Source organism: Phaethon lepturus, unplaced genomic scaffold, assembly GCF_000687285.1.
Source record: "Phaethon lepturus isolate BGI_N335 unplaced genomic scaffold, ASM68728v1 scaffold4244, whole genome shotgun sequence".
Classification (NCBI taxonomy): domain Eukaryota; kingdom Metazoa; phylum Chordata; class Aves; order Phaethontiformes; family Phaethontidae; genus Phaethon; species Phaethon lepturus.
The window spans coordinates 1-26,368 of record NW_010533825.1 but is presented as its reverse complement, the minus strand read 5'-3'; the positions used below and the strand labels follow the sequence as shown (position 1 = coordinate 26,368).

The 26,368-nt window shown below is 37.7% G+C and overlaps 1 protein-coding gene across 1 annotated transcript; it reads right to left on the bottom strand.

The window, feature by feature from the left end:
* Positions 1-4,297: 4,297 nt before the first annotated feature.
* On the bottom strand, positions 4,298-25,516 carry LOC104619433 (laminin subunit alpha-1-like; the record flags this gene model as incomplete). Its single annotated transcript, XM_010285314.1, is given in 22 exon segments — positions 4,298-4,530; positions 6,235-6,457; positions 7,546-7,679; positions 8,280-8,433; positions 9,433-9,591; positions 11,543-11,732; positions 12,843-12,955; positions 13,961-14,123; positions 14,588-14,773; positions 15,288-15,439; positions 16,144-16,314; positions 16,531-16,645; positions 17,822-17,963; positions 18,588-18,732; positions 19,844-19,994; positions 20,945-21,069; positions 21,610-21,760; positions 22,001-22,134; positions 22,986-23,008; positions 23,011-23,113; positions 24,865-25,019; positions 25,334-25,516. Coding segments are annotated over 22 exon segments (3,233 nt in total), but the record flags the coding sequence as incomplete, so codon positions are not given.
* Between the last annotated feature and the right edge of the window lie 852 nt (positions 25,517-26,368).

Here is a 26,368-nt window from a genome sequence, read left to right as displayed (position 1 = left end):
ATCTTGTGTAATACAGCATGGAGAAGAAAAAGAGCTTCCAATGAGCAAGAGGGACTTAATACTCTTATTTAACATTTACACATTAGGGCCTTAAAACTGTAGCCAAACTAGGCCCAGTTGTGCTGAGGGGTTTCCTAATACATAGTAAATTGCAGCTCCTTTTACAGATGGCACGCCATCTATGAAAACACACAGGCTGACAAGAGAACAAGTGGGCTACAAGTGCACTGGGAATGCAGCATAGCAAATGTAAGGCAGTATGTCTAGTTTGTAGCCAGTCACAAAGATGAACATCATTCTTCACTTAATCCTCTGGTTTTGGGCTATACTTTATACAACTAAGGTGTGTTTGTTGAGTAGGGAAATCACAAGTCTCTGGAAAACTGTATTTTTTTCCCTATCTTTGTTGTACGCAAAAAATGGGATCTAGTATCTTCAACTGCACTGCAATGTCTCTGTCATTGGATGACGATATTGCACAATGAATTCACCCACAGTCTGAGCAGTGGGTTTTGTTCCTGATCTGGTCATACAGATGAGGCAGAAGCTGGTGCTCTGTTTACTAGTTAGCAATGTAAAAGCATTCTAAACCAAGTCCTCCAGGTGAACATAACATACGCTGTCCTTCAGAGAAAGCCTGGGACTTGCAATGCTCTGCTGAAGCTGTGGGATGAAAATTTGCACATTCTAGAAACCCTACTTCTAGTCCAAAGTTAATCATGTTCTCCAGTAGTTAATGTTCATTGTTAGCGTTCAGTGAAAGAAATCAACACTGAATCAGTAATTTCACCAGCAACAATAAAGTCTAGAGAGTGCAGATCCCGTCTGTCTTTCTTACCTTCTTGAGATTAAAAAATGATAAAATTTAGCAACATTATCCTTTCATTTTCTTTAACAGTGAGTTTTTTAACAACTTTTTTTTTTTTTTCCTTAACACTAATGGATGTATAGTTGCAGCCAGGAAAAAAAAAACACGACAGTTGTATTATAAAATATGCTGCTTACTTTGACAACTATTTATTTTAAGTGTATGAGGGATAGTAGATCTGTGGTTTGTTCATAGGACTAAGCATAAAAGTTTTGTCAAGTGGTTTGTTCCCGATTCCCTTTAGTTCCCTCTGTGGCAATGGACAACTCTTTCTACTATGCCGCCCTTTTCTTTTAGCTGTAAAACAGAACCAGTACTTTCCTTATAAAGGTAACATGAGAATTAGTTGAATCCAGTTCTGCTCTCGGATGCAGCTAAACAATTCCCTGAGCAGAACAGGAGTTACAAACATCCATCTAGGAAGGACAAACTCGGCAAAGGAATTTTAAAGGAAGTGCTTTGAATATGAAGAGCATCATATAAATGCTAAGCATCATTGTATTTATAACCAAAGAAAGAGTTTTTATGACTATACAGAAAGCCTGAACATTAACTAAAGAATCTGAAATGAAATATCGTAGCAAATGAAGTAACTTTCTACAGTACTTTCAGACAAACACATTAACCTCCTCTTGCCCACTTGCTTCAATCTGTTCTCAAGGGCCCTGCAAAGGAAAGTGCAGACCACCCATGTGCTCGCACTGTAACTTGCTCAGCACGTTCTGAACCCTAAAATGAGAACTTCAACATAATTATTTCTGAAAGAGATCTCGCTATATTCCGTACAGGATACAAGGGGGTTTTGGAAGACTTTCACCTTTTACTACTTTGCAATTTAGGAAAGCCAAATCTGATGTAATGAAATCCATCCTGTGAACACTCGTTTTATACTAAAATTGCCTATAACTTTAGAAGACATGCATATTAGCAGATGAACTAGATTCTACATACAGTGCCCAGACTACAGCATGGCCAAATACCTGCTGTCTCTGAAACAGAATGGCAAAATTCTTGTTTGATACAAATGGACCTAATGACCCATGTGTACTGTGGTTAATACTGTTACACATTAAGTTGTTTTGTGTTGTTGTGGTACACTAACTTGATTTAATATGCAGCAGGCAAACTGAACAATCTCGACGACTTTTTTGAATATGAGGTCTCAACTTTAGGCCTTACATTTCAAAATGCTGGTGGCAGCACCTGGAATTTCATTCCTCCTAACAACAGTTGAAGTCAAAACCAAGTTATGATAGGATTGTCACCTAACAAAAAGCAACATATGTGGCAAGCTATTAATAAGAAAGTAGTAGCAAGCAGGGAGAAACCTACTCAGCAAACTCCAAAGATGCCTCAAGCATTTATGTACTCCATGGTTCTACAAAGACAGCATTTTGCCTATCAACAGAGAGAGTATTGCAAGAAATGGATATTGGAAACAGACTGGAATGCTCTAACCTGTTTATGCAGCTAATGTCATTAGACTGTGTGCAAATGTGTCAGTGTCTATGTATAATATTAACTACCTCACTCTGCATTTTCCAGGAAAAACATTTTGGCTTAGAGGTTTAATATTCCAAGGCTTTCTATTATTAATTTCATCTTTCCACTAGTCTTTTAAATTGACAAAATATTTCTCCTTCTAAGGGGCAAGATTTAGAAATTATCAAAAAATATATATTAAAAGACATATTGCAGGGTATGGATGAAATTTTATCCAAACCATGTTGCCTCAATTACTGCTTGTAATGTGAACCTTATGAGATCAGATCTTGGGGTTAATATGTAACAAATACAAACATACTGTGTTTCAGTTTTTTTCAATGGCTTTCCTGGTCTTCTCTGGAAAATAATGCTATGCCACTAATCAAAGCAAAATGTTTGTATGTACGTTTCCCTTACACTCCTCATTATGTTTTATGTTTTGTTGAAGTAAACCCACACGTAAGTCTATTTGTATAGCAGAATGTGTCCATTGTATTGTATCCATGTCAAAAATAAAAACAATACCAACAAAGAAAGCTCTTTAAATCTAAACATGTGGTTTTTGGATAAAAGCAGGTGACAGAAATTGCAAAAAGCAGTGATGAATCTGTCTTAAAAGCAACTCTGTTGCAAAGGACCACAATCTGCCATACTTGCTGAAGTAGAACAGTTCTTTGCTTCAGGAGCTCTTCTCTTGGACTACCTTGATGCAAGGTACATAATGACACTGCTTGGAATCCTGCCTCATTGAAATCAATGACAAATTGCTTTGGGGTTTCATTTGAGCCAGTATTTTTTAAACTAGTATGAAATACATAGAGCAAAACTGACTTTAGAACGAATTGTAAAAACGCACAGTAAAAGCCAAACAAAATTGTAAGGAGCAAACAGAAATACTGCTAGTTCAAAGAGGAAAAAAGGAGATGGAAGTGAGAACTACATTTATTGTATGTAAAGAACTACATTTATTACAGATGCATTTTGAAGTATGAGCATGTTTGTCTCTGCTCGATGATATGGCCAGCTGATGAATGGATGTGCTTACTTGAGTCAGATCGAGTGCATGTCCCCCAAATCTGGCTCAAGCGCAACTACTGGAAGCCTCGTTTTAGAAACGGAGGCACAGTAGGAAAAGGTAAAGAGAGAACTGTTGACTGGCCTGCAAATTAGGAATCGCAGGACACCAAAGGTGCTTCCCTGTGTCCTGAAAGAAATACTGTTTTCCCAGGACAGATGCACTAGTTCTCACTGCCAAAATACATAGCTGTTCCCAAGCCAGACCCAAATCGTTTCTTCACCAACATAACATTTCATATATGTCTCCATGCTGTGGAGTTGCTGCTTGCCCTGCAGCTGGTTACATGAAAGCATAAACAGGAACATAAACTTCCCAGACAATGTGGCTATAATGGGGGTCAGAAGCACTGGATATTAAGGTAGAAGTAAAAGGGGTTGGAGCTACCATATAAAGTATAAATAAGAAAATTCTATTCATTAGACTCTGAATCAGAGACCTTCAAAATTATGTCTTTAGTCTCCTGCTCCCTCTGCTGGACTCTATCCACTTTTCACTTCTCAGCCTTCTGGCTCTTTTTCTTCTAACTGAAATGTATGGACAATTAAACTACATGAAATAATGCACAGTTTATTGTAGTTTTATTATGTGATCCAAAGTTATTACTTTTTTATAAAATGACCAAGACACAATAAAATGAAATACTGTCAAGTAATCAAAAGAAAACATACTGTAAACACTGATTAATAAAAATTCCCAAAAGAAAATTACCCAATTAATGCCATTAACATTGTAGTAGAGGTATATGTTGTTTAAAACCTTTTCGTTAAAATGCAGACGTAGAACTTCTGACTAAATAAAGTAAATGACCTGAGTTGGAAAACAACCAGAAAAGCAAAGAGATACAGGCTTGCACCAATTCTTCTTTTCATTACGAAATGAGAATGAAGAAAAACATATCAACAAAAAAACCTCTCAGTCCAGACAGGCTTTGTTGCAGTTCAGTGCTCAGCCCCAGGGCAGGAATGAGGAAAGACTCCACGCAGGTCAAAAGCTCTGCTGAAGTCAAACAATTCTGCCTGTTGGCCCTTGGTCAACATGAGGTTCCTCAAACAGCCATGGAATGAGCTCTTGCTCGTGAGGCAGTTTTGCTTCACATCAGCTGAAAAACAAATGTGAAATATGTAGAATCTATTTCCAGTGAACTGAAACAATACGAAGATCCAGGTTATTATTCAACTGCTTCCTCTCCCTCACAAATGAGAGATAAAACCAGCACCTGAGGAGCACTGAGTTCCATTCATGTTTGGATGATCTGGGACATCCCACCACAGACAGCCACTGCCGCCTTCAAGTGTAATCCATACACTGGGATAACTTGCGCAGAGTTTGCAGAAATAATTTTTCCCGGGAGACAATGGGAGTATAAAAGAGGGGAAAACCGAGGAGAAAGCCACACTACATAGGTGTCTTCCGAGTTTAAATTGAAACTGGCAGAACATGAAGCAACAGCTGAGTTTGTACAGAGTCATGGACTCCATTGGCAAACCAAAACATGAGGTTGGTAGGGAGTCCAACTCTTTTTTCCTTACAACCTGTGAAACAACTCATTCCACTTCTGCAGCCTTCAACTAAATTGAGGAATAACTCTTCTTTGTGAACCATAATCTTTACAGATGGAGCACTGAAAGAACAATTAGTATCACATCAACCAATTTTTTTTTTTTTTTTAAAGTTTCACGAGATGTCGATAAGGCCGCTTTGGTATTGAAGGAAGACCAAATATTAATCAAGATCTGGTTAATTAGCATTAATTAATTTTTCATAAAGCACAAAAACCTTGTCTAACAGAAAGCTCTGTAACATTTCAAGCTATTATCCCTAAAGCTTTCCAAATATTTAAAAGCTGAGTTTGCCCTTCCGACCTCATCACTCTGTTTTCACACAAATGGAAATATCTAAACTCATAAACTCTAACAGCTGCTTCGGAGACAAATGTATATTGGCATTTTATGCTATGTTTAAAAGCGTTAAGATATTCAAAACCATAGGAAGCCTGCTCACTCTCAGTACTGATGTGTTCATTAAAAAGTATGCCTGCAGAAGTGCCAAACTCATGATGTTCGATATTCAATCCTCTTAATGAATACATTGTCTTGGCTCAAATTATCAACTAATGAGTTGCACAACTTCATTGAAAAGTAAATTAATTATATATATTTTTGGTGTTACTACCTTTTTATATTACCATCGTAGTATGATTGACAGACAGTTACTTCAGAAGGGAATTTGCACAGAACTAGGGAAATACATGTTCATCTGCAGCAGCTTGGCTTCTGCCTGCACAGCCTCGACATGAAACACCAGCAAAAATAAAGCAGAGAAGAGCACTACAGAAACCGTACTTAGATGATTATGAAGGAAAGCCTTAATATCAATTTGACTGCAAGAGAACCACACCTCAACATATACAGGCAGGGATGTTGTGAAGTCTGAAAGAGAACGTGAAAGCCAAACCATGTGAAGGAAATCCTCAGAAACTAAGGCGCAGGTTTCTGTAGGAAAGTGATACAAGTTCAGCTGATCTTGTCAACACACTCAACAGCTAAATGCAGTCCTCCACAAAGACAGTATGCACAAATATTTATATGCCGTGATCTCAGCAACAACGTGGAAAATGGTAACTATAACTCGATCATGAACTTCATGAATCAGAGAATGGAGGGGGAGATAGATAGCACGCAAGGGAAATGGGGTGGAAGGGAGAAGGTGGGGGAAGCAGAGAGCACGTGTGTTAAGAGTCATTCTTATGAGAAAGAGTGAGAGCAGGACGGAGAGAAGGGAAGAGAAATATTATTGTACCTACCCGGATAGCCTCCAACATAAATGGGATTATTTGTATCAGCAGATGTTGACTGGATGTAGGGATTATCAGTTTGAGCCAAATTCCCATCAATTATCAGTGAAATGCTATGTTTGCTTTTGTTTGCTTGAAGCTTATGCCATTTTCCATCACACAAACTATTTGTGCCTCTTGGTTCATACGTAGCTGTTATTCTGCCAGCTCCATTGTTGACATGGAATAAGACCTGTAAAAACAGCCAGATGCCAATAAAGATATAAAGTAAGAATACGTGAACTAATTTGCCTAGATAAAAAGCACAATCATGCTGGTGCAGAGATTTCTGTTTTAATAAATGTTTGGTAATTATGCAAAGCTAATTTTTACTTTGATGGATAGAGTGTGTCCTTATCGAAGTATCTTTAAAATCTAAAAGATTCAGATCTATCCATGCAATGGTCTGTTGGGTTAGCTTGGTATACTTCATTTGGTATTTCAATGTTTCTTACAAATACAAATCATTTTCTCACAGAAGCTGAGACTTCAAATCTGAAGAATATCCACTGTATCTAACTGAAGAGAAGGAGAATGGACTGAAAGCATTTGTCATTGCCAATACATGTATTGATTTATTGCATGTATTTATTTCTCAAAGCAATAGACATTTCCTCAAGTCTGGGGTGAGGATTAATATGTAAATATTAACTGAGAAAGTATGTCCCACAGAAACAATGATATTTAACCCTGTCTCTAGCTAGGAAGTTTTGAATAAAAAATGAGCTATTCCTGAGAAAAGGAAATACTTAAGAACAATCAAGTATACATTTTTTATGCAGGAGATGAGTGAAGAACTATGTATTGATTGTTAAAAGGTTTATGGAGCATGATGTCCAGTAGAAGTAGAGAGTGACTTAAATGCTCATGAATATTGAAGGGATTACAAAACAGGGTGCTTTGTACATGCAATAGGTTTATCAAGGACAAGCACAGCTCTATGGTGGAAAAAGCATTAAGCTACAAAAAAGGTCTATATTTGGTCTAACATAAAAGGTATGTAGTACAGGAGGTCACAGTGGCTGCAGATTAACAGAAATTACACTAATTAAAGAGGCAAAAAGTTCCAGTGACTTCTGCTAATCTCACATTTTATCATATGATGATGATGAGAAACCTTGCGACCGAAAGCCTGCCCCATACTAGTTCTTTGGGGATTTGATTTGGACATTTTGCCTCCTTCCTATTTCACTGGTGTCTATTTAGTGTTACCCAACAGTTCTAGCCTCCCAGTTTTAAGCAAGCCTCATGAAATGAGTGTGCCAGCACAGGACAGCCTACCTTGCCATTTACAATCTCCAGTCCAATAGCATCAACCTTAGCACTGCTGACCCCAAGCAGAATGCCATGCACCGCTGTCGTACGAAACTCCAGTGTGATGTTCAAATCAGATCGGACTTTGTAACCTTCTCTGACTGAAAAGAAGTTATAAGCTTCTGAGAGAAGACTTCTAACCCACAGTACAAAGTAGAATACATACATTGTCACTGAAGGCCTAAAAAGCTTGTTAATTACTCTGCCAGAATAGGACCTTGTAGAACCTCTGAAATTTAAGTTTTCCAAAGTCATAATCCACATTTTATACTGGAAAAAATAAATTCCCAAGTTATCTTTCATTAATTTAGATTTAATACAGTCTATCTTATTTGTAAGAAATGGTAAAGAGCACATATTCTAATGCAATCCTTCATATTACTTCATGAGTACCCTATGTCTTTTGTCTCCGTACCCTTTAATAGACCTTAACTTAACATAATGAGCATGGATATTCTTAGCTGAAGAAAAAGGTAGTTCATTTCTTTCCCAGTGCTAGAATCATTAGTTCTTTCACTTGTGGAAGATAGCCCTTTCCAGAAATGTCCATTTTTGGACAAAGGGACTCAGCTAGAAATACATATGCAGGGAGGCACCCTTTGTGTGAAGGGTCAATTAATTACACACAGTTCCAGCAAGACCTAAAAAGTGTACGTTTTCATTAATTCAGTAAGGCACCGCTTTAATTTAATGACACTTACCAAGAGCAGCAAAGCCACTCCCATCAAAGAAAGTACCTTCCTGCACTGTTACATAGCATTTATTCACAGCAAAGATGGAGACAGGGCTCTCGTTGTCCAGTCGCTTGCTGTTAATTGTCATGCTACCAATGCAGGCAGAAATACTGTGAGTCACCTAAACATATTAAAATATAAGAATTAATGTGTAGCACAAACTGCTGCAATTCTCTCTTAGTGATTCACCTGGTGTTATTGTAAATAAAAAATTCTCTGAATAAAAACCAGCAGGATCTGAAATATTTATGTTATTACATTTCTACGTATTATATATACTTATATAAGGTACGTAATGCCAAAATAAATATTGTTTAGAAACACAGTATTCACTCTCTATAACATATAGTAAGAATTGTATTTGCCTGAATGTGAGCAGGGATACCTCCAACAGTTGGACATTCTAAACATACTTCAGCAAATTAACAAGTAAATCAAGATTTTGTAAGACATTGTGCAAGTATAGATCACCAGAGTTCTATCCAGCAAAGATTCATTAGAATTACTATTACTATTTTCAGCAATTACAGATTCAAAGTATTAAAATATTTGTTAGCCTCATTATCCAGTTATAAAGCATGGATGAAGAAACTATGCCCTGGAATTGAGAAACATTGTCGTTATCACCTGAATCCTCCCTGAGATAATGGGCTGCACAAGGAGGAAGGTGGCAAAAACCTACCCTCAAAAGCATATGTAAAAATTATGTTTTAATCTCAGACAGCTAAACCCAGCCCTTTCAGAGATATTTTAAGACAGCTAATTCCTATTTGAATACAATAGGACTTAGGTACCAAAATGTCTGAGATTCTAGGTCATATTTTTATCTTACACTGTGAAACACAGTAATTTATATTCTTTATCCATTTTTAACACAGGGATTGATAGAAAAAAATTTGTTACGGGCTATTACTAAAACACAAGGATACAAGCTCTAGCTAGGCTTGCTAAGCCATAGAAAGCTGGAAAGATTTATCCGGTAAAGGGTCATTACTTTCTATGTTGTTCCTTACCCTAAGTACTTTTTTGCCCCTGCCAGAGACTGAATTAGATGGGTTCGATACACTCATTCTAGTATTGCAAAATGTCAGAGACGCCCCAGCACCCCAAATCTTCTTACGTTCCCAAGATTCTTCGGCACGTAGTCTAATGGGAGTCCTCCCACATAGAGCTTCCCCTCCACATCCAAAGTGCTACCATCTCCCAGAGCACTGACTGCTACCAATTCCTGTCCATCCACAATGATTGTACCTTTTCTTTTAACATACTCCGTCTTTATCTGGAAAAAATGAGAGCATGCAAACATGAATCAGTAAGCTGAATCAGTTACTTAGTCATCATTTAGTCAAAGAAGCAAGACAATTTTACTGAGGCATCCTCTTGAAAGTCACTGTGAGGCTGAGGCCATTTCAGAACGCAACTGAGCAGCTAAACTGCTTCCTTACCTCCCCAAGGGCTCACAATGATTGCATGTTGTCCTGCCAAGTTTTTCAGTATCTTAACAATCATTATTTAAAACCACTAGTTCATTGCCTTAGGATATGAGTACATCACTGAGTTTGAAGAGGGGAGTACTGTGCTGGTCTTCTGCAGTTATTGTGCTGCCCACCAGCTGAGCCACCTTAGCTCTCTGAAGGGCACACTCCTACGCTATAATTTTATGATAGGCAGTGCTGAATTTGCTATGACAAAAAAGCTTTCCAGTTCTGTCCATCTTGTTCATTCATGCCCCTATGCCTTCCTTGCACTAAAGCAATTACTCATATGCAGATGATGGACTTTATTTGACATCAGCTAGCCATTTATTCTTCCTTACTTTTAGTCCCACTCAGAATCCCAACCAGGTTCAACACGAGGTTTCACAAACATTTGGGTTGCTAAGGGGATAAAAGTGGTACAGCAGGGTGATATGAGCAGATGGCAGAGAATGGAAAGAAGTGCTTCTTTCAGCAGCAATGCGTATTAGCTTGAACCGATTGCAGAGCTACTGCAATAATCACCCCCAGCTGTGAAATGGTGTGACTCAGTCTTAATCTCCAAAAAAAGGTTCAAGCTCATGTTTTTATGTCCTGGGTAGTAAAGGCAGATCAGTTCTCATATGGAACCTGTTCACCTCTTAACAAGTGGATACGGTGAGTATGAGTTTTATGTGAGTATATTTAATTTTAAACATGCAGCTGTAAATCCTGGAGTGATCGTCCTTTCAAGGTAGGCAGCACAGCTTAACTATGATATCTCTCTGACAGAAGTTCACATTTTCTTTCTTTATGTTAGTTTTTGCTGTTTTTTCTTCTGCTGATATATGAAAAGTAAAAATAACACTTTGCTGATTCCCAAGGCACCTAGGAGAGGTGGCAGCTTTGTGTCATCAATCATTTTGTCCCACAGAAGCCACTCTCTGGAGTTAAGGCTTCACATAAGGACAAGGGAAGGGAAGCTTAGCAGGATGAATATTGTCATGCTCACCTGCCTTAAGAAAAAGTAATACGGTCACAGTTACTTTTAAAACTCAAGCAGACATCATCACAGTCATTTCTCATGAAGAAAGCCAGAGCCAGCAGCAGGTGGGTTGCTCAGAGGAACTGGGCCAATAGAGGCCAACACAGAGTCTGGTACAGAACGCCCTGAATGCTACATGACAGCTGAAAGCTGTAGCTATAATTTCTCCTCAAACTCTCCGTATGCCAAGTCCTTCCCCTCCAGCGTCCATTCATTCCAAATGTCTACCTTTCTCATGTTGCATCAACCAAGGAAAGGAAAGAGAGTGCTTCCCTATTAGCACTAGCTGCTATGACATGCTCAGGTATTAAGTAATAAGTGGGAAAAAGGAGAAACTGTGCACCCACAAATCTTTCACCCTGTCACACACTCAGTTGCAGGTCTTTGGTGACATACTGCATGGAAAGCTCACTGTGGAAAAAGTCAGGCTTTCTAGACCTCTCTGCTGGGTTCTTCTCTGGTGAAGATTACCGTTATGACATAGTTGGTGAACTATTTTATTTCTAAATAATCTGAGGCACTTGACAGTAGTTGGATGCTGGAATCAAATAACTAATGAGAATTTTAAAGGCAAATAATTATACTTAAACACAAGTTAGCTGAATTGTTTCATGATGGGGTTAAAACCTGTTTGCCTCTGCAACACAGAAAGCGTACAAGGCAGGCAGGGAAAAATCACCCCAGTAACTCCCGGGAAGAGAAAATGGAGTACAAGATTGGTGACTACCTACCGTATGCCATTTTCCATCACTGATAACAGCAGGGTGAAAAGCTACTGCTTTTCCTTTGCCTAGATCAAATGAGAAATAGAGCTGTCCCCCATGAAGCTGTAGGGCTGCATAATCAACCTGGTTCTGGTGAGCCATGTAGTAAATCAGGCCACTGGAGGCAAAGGTTCTGAGATTCAGCTGGACAGAAAGTCTAGACAATAAAAATTCAGTGTTACTGAAAGATATTTCTTCTGCATTGATAAAAAGCTTTTCTGGAGGCAGAGAACAGCCTCAACCAATTTATTATTATGAAAGAAAATTTATTATTATAAAGGCCAGAAAAGTAGAATTTGTATTGATTCTAAGAAAGCATGACTTATAATGTATTTCATAATAGAAATCACTGCTGTACCTGTCAGAGACAGAAAAAGTGCTTGACACAAGAGTGAGCTGGACTTTAAGAGGGACAGGCTCAGCTGTTTGCAGCTTCGAGCTTGCTTATTGCCCCAGGAAAAGAACGAATTCCAGGATATTGTGGTGGCATCCATTACAATTAGCCAGGCTTGCTGGGATATAATGGGCAGACTGAGAACAGAGGGAGGCTTGAAAGGTAGAGCAGCTGATTGAGCCATTTATTATGGACACACTAGGTTCAGACTACATAGCATCGATCCTCTGCAATGTCCTTATGTTAAATAGTTACAACAGAAGGGCTAGAAGCAAAAAAGACTCTTTTCTCAATGCCTGCAGAGGCTTCCTGAGTTGAAAGAAGCATGAGCACGTGGCTTGCAGGCTGTGTTTTGGGGACCTTGTTGGGAGCCTCTCAAACAAGTAAGAGTGGCAGAGTGGCTACCACATGTTAAGTCTCAGCAGAATGAGTCTTCTCAGTAGTCTTAGCTCCTTCAGTGACCTGGGGAGTGAAGCAGACATGGAAGGTGCAATTGCAGAAAATCCAGAGGAAAGGATGAAATGTTATTTGCATCAGTCAAAGGAGCAGGGACCAGCTGAGCTCTGTGTGTGGAAAACAGACATCAAAATACTTACAGAAGATACAGTGGGGCTCTTAAGTCCGAGGGGGGGAAAAAAAAATGCAGAATTCTGACCATGAGTTAAACTCATTACCACAAACCTGAGAAAGACACATTAATTGCACTGTGGTGGTTGTGATACCTTCTTCCATGAGGAACCCAGAGAAACCTGAAGCAAGAACTATGCTCAAGGCTCGTAATGCAGTGATCATTCATTAAAACCATTATTGCACTTCTTGCAGCTCAATACAAGACAACACACTGCGTGTATGTGTGATTGAGGATATACTCACTTCTTCCTAACAGTAGACTGATTGAAAAGCAGTGTCAGGTGGCTGCCTTTGGCGAGTCCAAACTGATGGGCACCTTGAACATGATCAGGAAGCTCATCTTTTGTACAAACTACCTGTTAATGAAAGGACTTGATTAAGAAGAATAGTATCAGGTGCCAACAAGCAAGTGCTGAGTGGCAATGTGCCTACGCAGAACTTGGTAAGGAGCAAAACCGAGCCACATGAAAACACAAAATGTTTGTAGTTTGAGAAGCATTCATTCACCATTTGTCTTGATAGCCCTTTTGATAACAAAAGCTGGAAGACAGAGTACAACTTCAGTGCAAAAATCTTACAGACTTGGTAGAAATATTTTCCCATTTAGTGAGGATGCACATTTTTGTTATGATTTGGGGGATGGAGAGCTGAGTAACAGAGTATGAGCCAAAGCTATACTTTAGCTCTAAGAAGGACAGCTTATTTCTTTTTATAGCCACAGTTGTATGAAATGTGTAAAATCCTGCTTGCTGTTGCCACAGAAAAATTATTTCAGGATGCTTTGGAAACACTTCATTATAAAGATGTGCAGCTGCAGAAGGAGAGAAGTAATGCTGCCTTCTCTCTTGGGAACAGGGACTGTGTGAGAGGAAACAGGTGCCAAGCAAACTGCATTGAGACACTGTGTATCTCTGGAATGGTTTGTGCCTCCTCTCTGACACAGAGCGGTGACTGCATGTGTACGACCAGGAAAACGTGAATGCTGAATTGCACAGCTAATGCAAATCTCAGCACAGAGCTGCTTTGGCAAGAACACACTGAAGATTATAGTTACTGTCAAGTCCTTCTGCTGGGGGATTATCACTCCACTTTTTCTTCTCTTTTTTAGCGTTGCTGCCTGAACAATGATAAACACAACTAGATTTCCCTTCCAAAAGGCCAACAGGCTGCTACAAAGGTTTATATCACAGTTTTTCCATAAGAAATAATAATTTCAAATCCACATTCACTGAACCATGCCATACCATAGAAGAAGCACATATACACAGCCCATACTTCAAAAATTCTCCACAAAGCTAAAATGCATCTTGCTTTTGAACACTTTCCTAGAAGAGGCAACAGAGCTTTGCTGTAATACATACTTTTTTTGTATCTGTAAGAGGCCTCAGGGGAACTGGTAAAGTCTGAAGTTCGGATTGAATCTCAATGTCTTCTGGCTGTATGGCTGGTTTAGGCTTCTCTGACAAAAAGCAGCTGTCCATATCGACATGTTCATACTTCATGGAAGTGGTGAAATACAAAAGCCTGTGTTTTTAAAAAACCCACATTTGAAGAAATGAAATCCCAAATCCCTACATTTCCCAAGCACAAGGAGACTAATTTACAGGCTCTTACACTAGTAAAAGGAGAAAGGGAAAGAAGTGACATGCTGGGACAAAAAGATTGAGAAGTGACAAATAATCTGTCCATAAAACAATATTAATAGACAATATTCTTGGAAAACCATTCTGTCTGTGAATGCAGATGAAACTGTAGTAGAGAATTTTGTGCAGTGACTCTATACACATTAAAGATATTTTCAATTCTATTTGGAAATGTAGCTCTTAATATCTGTTTTCTGCCTGTTATAATACCCAGATCATCAGTACCATGCTTGTCTTATGTTAAAAACCAGGAAATTGGACAATGTAATGAAAAAGATTACAAACTACAATTAATAACTACTATACACAGTTTTCCAAAACAGGGCAGTTACCCCTCTGACTTACTCCTTGTTAAAAATGAGATTGCTGATACAGCCATGAAAAGAGCCAGCCATTTTTAGCCCTAAGATGCCCTCTCCTGCTGGAATGCCACCAGCATAGAAGTTGGTAATATTCAAGGGGCTCATTTCTGCCGATGAACCAAGCCTCAGTTCTGCAGGGTTACTTTCATCCACCTGTACAGTTATGATCCTGAAAAAGATAAAAGTCGGGAAAACATTCAACAAAGGCCTTAGACATTCATTTTCAAATGAAAAGCATTCCTTTTAGCCTCAAAAATGTCATGTTCTAAGAAATAAAGATTGTATCACTTTGATAATCCTTTCAAATGTCCTAAAACTAGAAGATCACCTTCTTTAGATAATTTTTAACATGTAGAGTTTTGTCAAATATCTTTCTAAATTATTTTTATAGGTATCTTTCCAATTTATTTTGATAGCTGTATTGTTGTCTTATACTATTTAGCATACTTTACTCACGTGGCCCAAGCTGTCTAAAGATTGAGACCTTTTAACTACAGCTTCATCAGTGGCTGTATGCTGTATACAATTACCATGTAAATCAGAACACCTCCATTAACAACAGAAAAACACAGCCCTGATTATTCCATATAATGAGCTAGCAAAGGCAGTTCCTCAGAGAGCGCAGTGAACTGACAACAGCATACAGTAATTAAACAGGTAGTACTGTTCACAGGCACATGTACCTCTTATTCCGGATTAGGATGACAGAGTGCTCTTGTCCATCACTGTATGTTCCATTAGCAGACTGAAGAATTACTTTTCTAGTACTTGCTCTATCTCCAGCATTAACATGCACTATAAGATGACCATCAATCAGCATGATGGAAAAGAAGGGCTGTGGATTTAATCAGAAGATTAATTTTTAACTATAACTCAATTTCCTGTCACTCATTCAGTGTTTAAATAAAACATACTTCGGAAAAATTTATCTCCAATTTTGTTGTAAACAAACTTTTTAATGAAACTCAAAGACTGGTAGGCACGTAGTGGTACCTCTCAGAGTGCAAAGCCTTCCAACAGAAAACATGAAAGATGGAAATTTCTCTGGTCATGCTAAAAATTCAGGTAAAATGCAGGAGTTTTTTTTTTTTACAACACTCCCCCTCTCTCTAGAGGAAGGAAATAAGAAGGGGCAGGTATTCCTACTAAGACTTTATTCTTGGATTCCAGGAGCTCCAAAACAGTCCACCAGATATGAGATACCTGTTCATCTCAAATCCTTCAATAACTTCTTCTGACTAGCAGAAGCTGAAAGTAATATTCTGTGTGCATTTCATGTGCAGTTTCCCTCCTTGTTGCAAAAGCATTTTTGGGTCCTAGTAACTGTAATAGGTCTCTACTAACTGATCCTTCACCTCTCCTCTGCTACAACCTCTGTTCCCCACCTAGCCTCTGCATTTGGGCCTTCCTGAGCCAAACAATTTTTTTATTTCTCATTCTTTGCAAGTTACAGTCATTAAAAACCTGACTTGATATTACAAAATCAAAATGGTAAAACCAAACCAAAACAAAAAACAAAACTTTGTTTTCAGTACTTGCCAAATGTGCTTGTCTACGTCGTCGCTTTTCCAGTCCCCTGCTGAGTCCAGCAAGGATGATGCCACTGCTGTTCTTTGTAGCAAAAGTTGCCATCAGTTCTGATTCTGGGCTTAAAGACTTAGGTACCAACTCAATATATCCATTATTCAAGATATTCACACTGCGAATAGGCTATTTTATAAGGAAGAGAAATAATTACCGACTTTGTCCCTACATAGCACCCAGTAAGCAAAAAAAAAAAAAAAAAAAAAAATTCAAGTACAGATTAGATTATCTTAGAATTTTTCAAGATAAACCCATTTCAACTCACTATATTCTTTCACAAACATTACTATTCATTGTTCAACAACAATAAACATCAGGTCACAAAACCTAAAAGTCTCCTACCTCCAATACACAGCCTTTTCTTACTCCATATGAATTTCTAAGCAAGTCAAAGGTTGAACGGGATATTTCCAGATTCTTGATGCATCCCACATACATTCTACTATTAAGACCTTTCCTGAAACACAAAACAAAGCTTTTTTTCCAAAGAGTAGTATATGGAATCTCCTGGGAGAAATGATTAAGTTCTCTTCAGTAAGAGATCTGTTTTAAAGGGTGTAGTCAGCCCAGTGTAAGTGAAAACATGGTAATTTGGGTTTTATTCTTAGCAAATATTAATCTGATCTTAAAGAGTCAGATAACATTGTCCCCAAATGGAAACATTCAAGTGTGTAGTGCTGTGTTACCAGGCCAGGTAATTTTCCAAAACTTTAAGGTGAATTTTTAGCTGAAATGTAATGATTTTTATGTGAGAGGGTGACTATAGCTTTCTACTCCCTGGCAATTCTTTTTAATTTCTTAAGTCTGAAGGATGCCTAATTTGGTTCCAGGTTTAAGTCAGAGAAATCTAAGGCTGTCCTGCCATAATCCCTTACAGGCTCCTTTGCCAGCTAAGATTAACAAATCTGCACCTCTGCAATAACTGCACAGAGACCAATATTGTCCTGGAATTTACCTTATTGTCAAGAGCATGCAGACAGTTTAATTAGATTTTCTTTCACCATGTTTATCCTTTCAAAGTGAAGCCACTGGAAGAAATGTGACTTTATAACTTCAGCAAAGATGTGTAATACAAAAGGTATAAACTAGAGAAATTCTATAAAATATATATTCATAACGGTTTTGTTGACCTGTTCACAATTGTTCCTCCTCTGTTCCAAGTTTCAAAACTGAATTACAAGAATTCCTTTCTGAAGTAGAACTTCTATGCTGAAGTTCAGTTTTGCCCATAAATGCCAGCTGGAAAACACAAGGCTCAGACAGGTAGAGATCAAAGGAGCATTGTTCCAGGCAGCAGTGCAGAACGCTTGCTGCAGTCTGACACAAAGAACAGGCGGCTGCTCTGGCAGCTGCTGTCGTAGAAATCACCCACAGAGGGGAAAAACAGAAGCTTGTCTCTGATCTGAACTGCAGTGTGAGACCTACCAGCGAAAAGCACCGTATTAGAATTTGAAGGCAAGTGACAGGTAATTCAGTGGTATACAGAATTATATTAGATATATTATGGCCATAAACTAAAATTCAGACTTCACTGATTTTCACTAATTTCAGTGGAGATCGCAGAGTTTGTTAAAATCTTTCCCTCTACTTACAAGGGTCTTAGTAAAGAGGGAAAAGTGAAAGGACACTTTACCTCATAGTCCTCAATCTTGGCAGTCCACCAATGAAGATTGGGTCCTTATCAGAGCGGTGCAGGTCTGAGGCAACCCCAGGAGATTCTCCTTGCTTGGTTTCTTTATAATTAAGGTTATATGCATCCATGACTGACAAAATTCCTGCAAAGAAAAGAGAGTAAAGATCTGGAGAAGGACACCAATAACACATTCTTCCATTTTGGCAATCTTGTCTCTAATAAAGGAAAATGTATTCATTGACTCAAACATGTATGGACAATCTTCTTATTTTTTAAGGTGAGCCATTTATTGCACTTCCAGCTATTCTGTTAATCTCATTCATTCTCCTATGCCAAACCCAAATCTGGGCAAGTCTACAGGTAAATATATATTTGAGAATATGTTATAGCTATTAACATATATTATTTGTAACGCATTACTTCCAAAACATAGGCCCCAAAATACCATTGTACTAGCTACTATTAAAACACAGAAGAGAAAACATGATCCCTGATACACAGACTTGGACAAAGATCTTTCTCTTTACAGACTATTGTTATCTATTTGTCTGGCAGCTTCTGCACTACCTGCTCTTTATAAGACGTGCCAAACCAAGCACAAGGTTTTCACTGCTGTCCTTCTAAAAGCAAAGTAACGTAGGTGTGGCTGCTAAAGAAACTGCATTGGAAGTGACCAGATTTGGTTGCACTGATGATCACTGTGGCTGTCTTAGATATTTGTATTTGTAAATGTGAAGACGCCTGTTTTTTTCAGTCTATAGCCTACCTTGTTTCTTGTTCCGACTGAATGAAATTTTATACCATGTTCCATTGTTGTAACGATTTTCTGTTGTAAGAGCAAGTGGTCCTGAACCTAGATCAACAGTCAGTCTCACTTTGCCATCAACAAGCTCAAGGGACAAGAAATCTCTCTGAGAGGAGGGGGGAAAAAAAAAAGTGCAAACAACCAACAGATTAAATTCCTGAAAATAAAATCTTCCAAAAGGATGCATCCTTGGCAGGTTTGAGCTACTGTGTGAAAAAGCTTTGGTAACTCTTGTACTCAGACTATTTGTTAGGCCCAATACACTTATCTTTGCTATATTTAGCAAAATTAAGTTACATGTACCTCACAAGGATGTCTCTGTTTTGTTATTCTTAAATGAATCATCAGGCTTGATTACTCAGCAGAGGTAGGTTTAAATAACAAATGTAACATTTTCTTTTTTTTTATGAATTTGACTGTAATTCGATTTGATTGTTAGCATAATGATCAGACACTACAATGTTCTTTCTGCTAGAAGCAAAGAGCTTCTTCACACAGTATACTTTCTCAATTGAATTAAAAGTGCCCCCTCTGCACTGCAAAAACTTAAGTCAGATATTGTTGTACAACGTATTCAGGCAGTGAGTACATAACAAAGAAATGAATAATGCAGTGACTCTGAAACAATCTGCATCTAAACAAAGTTTTGTCCTCCTTCAGGAAAAGGAAACCACCAACTAAGCATGCGGTAAACTGGATGACATGACAATGCAGGTCTGGAGATGGGTCTAGGTTATACCGCTGTTGCAGGGAATTTTCTTTAATTTCAGTTTACTGAACTCCAATCTTCTGGATTTAATTCAATAAGTCTATTCAGTATAATACTGTCCTTCTGCAAGCTCAGTTCCAAAAGATTTTACATGCTGCAAAGGTTCCTCCAACTGAGCAAAACTAGTTTGTTGTCCTTACTGTTTCCTTCTCTTGCCTTTAGTTAAATAATCATTAATTTTAGTCTAGAATTAAAACAAACTATGGAGAATTCTTTAATTGTTTAATTTTGCCCTTAGTATATGTGCATATTCGCTCTAAAGAGTTCTCTTTAGGGTTCTTGTTTTTACTCCTTTGGCTTATGATGCTGATCACAGGTGATAATCTATGCAAAGATAATAATTTTTTTAATATACGTAAGCCGAAAAATAACAAAGAAGAAAGGAAGAAACCATCAAGTGATTTAAACACAGTTTTTGACACCTTAAGAATCTCATCTATTTCCTTACAGTGCCATTTGAAGCAAGATACAGAAGCAGCCCATTAGGTGAAAAGGTACTGAAAAATATTATTATCTGAGTCACTGTTGAGCGGAGTGCCTTCTCCACAAGTGAGTATCCACTGCCATCAAAATGGAATGAAGTGTCCTCATCCTGTGGGCTATGGAAGTAGAAAAGAGAGTTAAAAATGTTAACTGAAGGTTTGTGTTTTTCCAGTCATTTTTATATAAAATATAAGAAAAGTTATATCAGTTGATGCAGCCCCCAGGCAGTATGATTACAAAATGTGGAAAGAGACTTGAATCTTGATGTTATGAATAACTGAAGGATTCCAGCTAAAGGCCACATTCATATATATTCACAATATATGACTTAGCCATGGGGAATGACGTATACAAGATAAAAAAAATTTCTTCCCTGATGTATGAAAAAGACACAACAATTTCTTAAGGGAAAAAATAATTGTTACAACATACACTCTCTTACTTAAAACATGTCGTCCATATATCAAAATGCTTTGCATAATTGCACTTGCAATAACTGTTCTACTAGCGTCTTTCACTACTTGTAAAAAAATCCTTCATACAATCAAGCAGCACCCTCTGCTGTTTCTACATGAAACATTCTGCAAATGGTCAAGCATATTTCTTTTCAGTTCCTTAAACACAAAAATAGTACAGTCTGCAATCCCCTTTCATAATGATTACAAGAACAGTAGCAAGCTCAGTGGCTACAGTTTTGCTATGGATTTTTTTTTTTAATAAGAGTGCTTTACACTGTTTTTTATCCTATGAAAGAATAAATTGGTCTCGCTGGCAATTACTGGAAAGCAAACATTCCAAAATAGTTTGGTTCACTGGCAGTCCCTACTTTCAACACACAAAATACACCACAGCAATAGAACTACTCTGAAAAAGTGATTAATAAATGATATAATTCCATATAATGAAATTATTTGACACCACTGATACATTCAGATTAGTGTGTTCAGAACTGTAAGTTAATGATCAATGAAACACTGCAATTTGTCCGAGTTCATTATTTTTGTCTAACACAGAATGTAAATTACTCTAAATCTGTTTAAAAAAGAGAGAGAGAGAGACAAAATACCTTCCAAAACAGCCATTGCACTTGCCCTCTCTTTCCATGTAGTTCCAAAGACCAATAGATTTGCCATTCAGGGATGCCTCTCCCAAGCACCCTTTAAAATGGGTCACCTTAACAGCAGGCGATTTCTATAAGACAGGAAATACTTCCTGAATACAATTAATGTTAAGTACTCTGAAAAATATGCAGCCAAATTTTGCTTGGTTGTTTTCCTTGAACTCTAACTTTGTTAGATATAAATTGTAATAAAAGAACAACATGTTTTAGCATAACTATTAACAATTATAATTTAAATCATTATAGATTCGTTTTGCAGCAAGTAAAAGAGTAAAATACCTAAGTCCTTGACCTACTTACATGCCTCATGGCATGCATAACAACAGCAAACTAAAAGCAGCCATGGAAGAAGGAAACAAAACACAAACTAATTGTGCCTTATCTATGCATCATGTATGCACACACAGCCTGTCCTGATTAACACTAATGCAAAAATTTCCAAGGAAAATTAACTTCAGCATACTAGAACATCCTTAGAGCATCTTTGCTTTATGCTCAGAGTATCTGGCATTTCTTGATTAATTAACCAATTAATGCAATTATTTCTAAGTTAAAAGTATATCTCAAACATAAGAAAAACATTTTACAGAATGCTGATCTCATAATTTAACCTTGATTTGCCCTCCAAGTCCTCCAATAAACATTAGGGTTGATTTGTTAACATCCAGTATGCTGGCTGTCCCTGGAGAAGTTGCAGATTTAGATGACGGCTTCTGATTGGAGTTCATTTCCTCTATCCTGAGCGTACCTGTTTTTCCAAACCTGCCAAGTACAAATACTAATAGTTTCAGAAATCATCAGGCTTAATCAACACATACTATTGGCTCATCTTTTTAAGGACAAGAAAAAACTTGTCACTGGAAAACTCAGAAGATGGTTTGTGTTGTTTATGCCAAGTTCATTCACTAAGTAGCTGGACGTTTCTACAGTACAGCCATCTCATTTAAAAAAAAAAAAATCAATCTTCCTATCTAACATTCATGCCATTCTCATTTTAATTACCTGGTTGCATGTATTCTGTGCCATTTGTTGTTGTCAATTTGAAAATCAGGGTATTCCACTCTTGTTGATCCAGAGCCCAAATCCCAAAGAAGAGCTACCTTACCACGTCGCATCTCTACCGCGAGGAAGTCTGTCTGAAAAACAGCAGGACTTATTCTAATACATGGCATCGCACATGTAATTTCTGTTCTGTGTATTTTAACATGTAACATTGAGAGATGTTTCCAGATTCATGCGTCTATGAATCTATATAGGATTCATATGCTGGGAGTTGACTTTTAGCAAAATCAGTTCCAGTAAGTTTTTACTCATTTTTACTTCTAATGTAATCAAAAAAACCCAAGCTTATATACAAGTAGGTGAATGTTTTCTTTGCAGATATATAAAAACATGTGATGTACACACATATAGATATACAGAAACATGCACTTCTGAGTGTATGTGAAGTGACCTACCAGCCTGTGGAAAAAGTACTATCATATGATAGCGTGCCACAAGGAGCTAATAGCTGTGCATTTATTCACATTCCCTCTGTGATTACAGAGGGAAGGAAGAGGAAGGCAATGTGACAGTGAGCCATCATGTTCCTTTTCAAGTGGGTGGATACATCATGCTCATGAGGACCAAATTCAAGTACTTTGTGATACCAGGCAAATTGCTTGATATACTCCAGCATGCTATATGAAAGCATCACATAAAGTGATGCACTCCATGAGGTTAATGCACAGCATGGGAAAAGGAAGGCAGAGTTTCATGACATAACCAAGAGGGCAGTGCTAAAGAATCAGGTGGTTTTATTCTCTGCCTTTGAAGATCTCTGGAATAATCTAAGGCACAAAAATATTTCCTCCCCTAGTGAACACGTTTGTCTGCAAGGGGCTTCACTTTGATACTTAGTTTTAAGTCAAGTAGGAAAAAACATATATATGGTCATTTAAGACATCTGACTACCATCACCTTCAGTAAATGTACACCAGAAACTTACCTTTCCATTGCTACCCAGGTAGATTCAGCAGTTTTCACGTTGAGTGTTAAGGTGTTGTAATTTGTAGATGAAATTTGGGGTTGGTAGGCACGAATGCAATCTCTATCTGCTGATACCGCAACTTTAATCTGGTGGGGGAAAGGAAGAAATGGAATCTAAACAAGTCTCAGTGTACACAGCACATATTTCTGGAATATGTACTTAGCTTCTGACCAAAAAATGCAAACCTTTCTCCAAGACACTTTCATGCAATCTAAGTATTGCTACCCGGGTTAGATCTCAGCAAAGGTATCACTTGACAAAGAGATTCACAAATAAAAATTAATTAAATCTATCATAATTCACTCATTCAATTAGGAGATTTGAAGCCAGTAAACTATTCAAATACCTCAGAAAATAACAATAAATCTTGGGTCAGAAGCCCATGTATCAGTAAAAGCCACTGTAATAATACCAGAAAATACAGAAATTCAAAACCTTTAAAAAACAAAAAACACAAAACGTAATTTTTAGTCTATGTTGAGAGAAAAAAAATTGTAAAAAATCAAAAGGCAGACAGTCTACAATAATTCTGGCTATTTCAAAGTTTTACAACACAGTTTACATGATTATTTAAAAAATACATTTGGGAATGTATTACAAGTTAATTTTTTTTAAGATTAAGTGAAGATTTTTTCTGTTCATATTTCTATTGTCATACCACTAACTCCTTTGACCACTGTCTAGTATACTGGTAGGACATTGATTCAAGCTAAATGCAGCCAAGCTTCAAGGAGCTTGGTAGCGTAATGACAGAAAACCCACTGTAACGACAGAAAAGCCTTAACTTCATCAACTTCATTGAATATGCCTGTAACAGCTAAACACATAAAGCGCCGGTGTGCATATGCATATAGACAAGGATATATAGAGTTTCTCTCCACTAGTAAAAATTTACAAAGCAAGAGAACAAACTCTCAAAATTGGAAAAGGGGATTTTGCTAATACTTCTTTTCACCTTGCCAGGACCCTCTGTGGTTTATGACACTTCAGAAAATATTATTGCCTCTTTTCTGCAGTGGATTCATTAAGCTTCAGTAGACTGCGACAGAGAAGCAATAACCATATAATTAAGGAGATCTGCAGAAAGAACTGAAAGCCATTTATTTTTTAAAACAAAACCTTCCTAAACCTTGCAATAACATACCTATACTAAAGCCAAAGGCATACCAAAAATTACTGAGTGCAAAGTCATTTTCATATTCCCCTCACAGTTTAATGAGGTCCATAGTATAGTTGATTCCCTTTTGCTGTCTGTAAGGTGGGGAGCAGAGATTTAAAACCAAGTATATTATTTGTCTTAAAGTATTCTGGATGCATGGCAGCTTCTTGCAAAGAAGATTTGGACATGGCAGGGCATAGATGGTAAATTTATTGATAGAATCAACACTTTCTAAAAAAAAATTGTAAAGATACTTGATGTTATATAGAGGCACTCCACATCAATCTCTAAAGCAAGCTTAAAAATTAACATCTTCTCCTAAAAAGAAAGGCAGCACCATCCCCTACTTGTCCCTTTCTCACCAAATTACCTCTGTGATTGCTTTCCGGCATATTGTATTTCATTATTTTTATAGGAAACAAAAGTAAATAGTAAATAAATTACTGCCTTTCTGTTCTGTCAAACTCCCAAATGCATTAAGAAACTTGAAGCTAAAACTATAAAATGTACCAACAGCCCTTGCCAGTATACTTTTAGCATCAGTCAGTGCTCTTGGACTTCAGTGAGACCATGGAACAACCAGGTACTTCGACAATAAGTTTTAGGCTCTTTATCTCAAAGAACTTCCCTGTGAAAAGTGAAAGTGAAGCCAGTTAAGTCTGGGATGATAGAACTTACAGATGCTGCCTGCTTGCGGGCCTGGCTGATAAGCTCTTTAATTTCAGACAGGTTTCTGTTGAGGTTCTCCTCTAGCATTTTCAAAGGTTTCAGCCTATCCAATAAAATACTTGCTTGTGCTTCGACTTCTTTCACTTGTTTTTCAGCTGTGATTGCTGCCAAAACATAAATAAATTGTTGAGGCAGGCTGAAAGAGAAATGTACTGTTCATTGCTAAATACTTAGCCAAGTTGGTCTCTTTCTGATCATTTCGTTTTCAGCAATTTTAAACATCAGTAAGGAATATGCATACTTAAGGGTATTCCATGTGACTTATCAAGAGGTCTTTTAAAAAGTTAGCACATTTTTATTGAATTAGGAAGAAACTTTCAGCCCATCAGACCCATATTTAATGCCTATTAAACTTGAATTTTAGTATTGCTTCTGCAAGCACTGACATTTCTAAAAAGCAGTGAAGCAGCAAACTTACCAGCTTTGGATGAATCAGTTATAAGTTCACTAGTTTTCCTCAATGTGTCATTAACTTGGGACAATGCAGAAGAAGTATTCAGCAGCTTTTGACTGAAATCCCCAAAGTGGCTTAAACCCACCACAGCACTGGTGTTTGCAGACACAGCCAGCTCTTTCACCTCAAGCATATATTTCCTTGTACCTGAAACACAGTTCCCAGATTAAAATGAATTCACAGCTTTCATGGAAACTTGGGAGTAATAAATGCCTGGCTTCATAAAAACACAGTTACAAAACATAGTCAAAACACTAGAAATGCTGTCAGTTATGTTTCTTTCATAGTAAGAGTCATATTTTTGTTCGTTTGTATTCTTCAGTCTGTGAGGGGAGCTTCAAATCAAGACCTAATGTGATCTAACTTTGCTTAACTGTTGAATGCACCATTGCTTAGAGTGGGAACTTTACCTTCTGTGAAACTGGACTGCCAGGAGGGTGGTGCAACTCCTCTTGCCCAGTTATTAAGTTGGAAAATGGCCACAGCTATTGCTCTGAACAGAAAACATGGTAAATGCTCCCAAGCTGGTGATACAGATATCGATATAGCTATAGATGTAGTTATCTGTGTTCATACACACACACGTGTGTATATAATAATAAAATTACACACATATATAAATAATAAAATTTGCAGCAATTTTAATTAAGGCTCATCAGTTTAGATTAATACTTGATTAATCCCACTTTTGACTTCTAGGAAAAAGGTTTTATTTTTCATGACCAGCTCTGAATACAACGTAGACATGGAATGCAGTGATGGGGAACTTGATTTCTGCCTATCCCAATAGGACGATTATATGAATACATCAGGCCCATAATCTTTCAGTTCACTGAATGAGTGTTGCCACCCAGAGTCACTAGTCTGAGACAGAATCATTAAGGTTGGAAAGGACCTTCAAGATCATCAAGTCCAACCATCAACCCAACACCACCATGCCCCCTAAAACATGTCCTGAAACGCCACACCCACATGTTTTTTGAACATTTCCAGTGATGG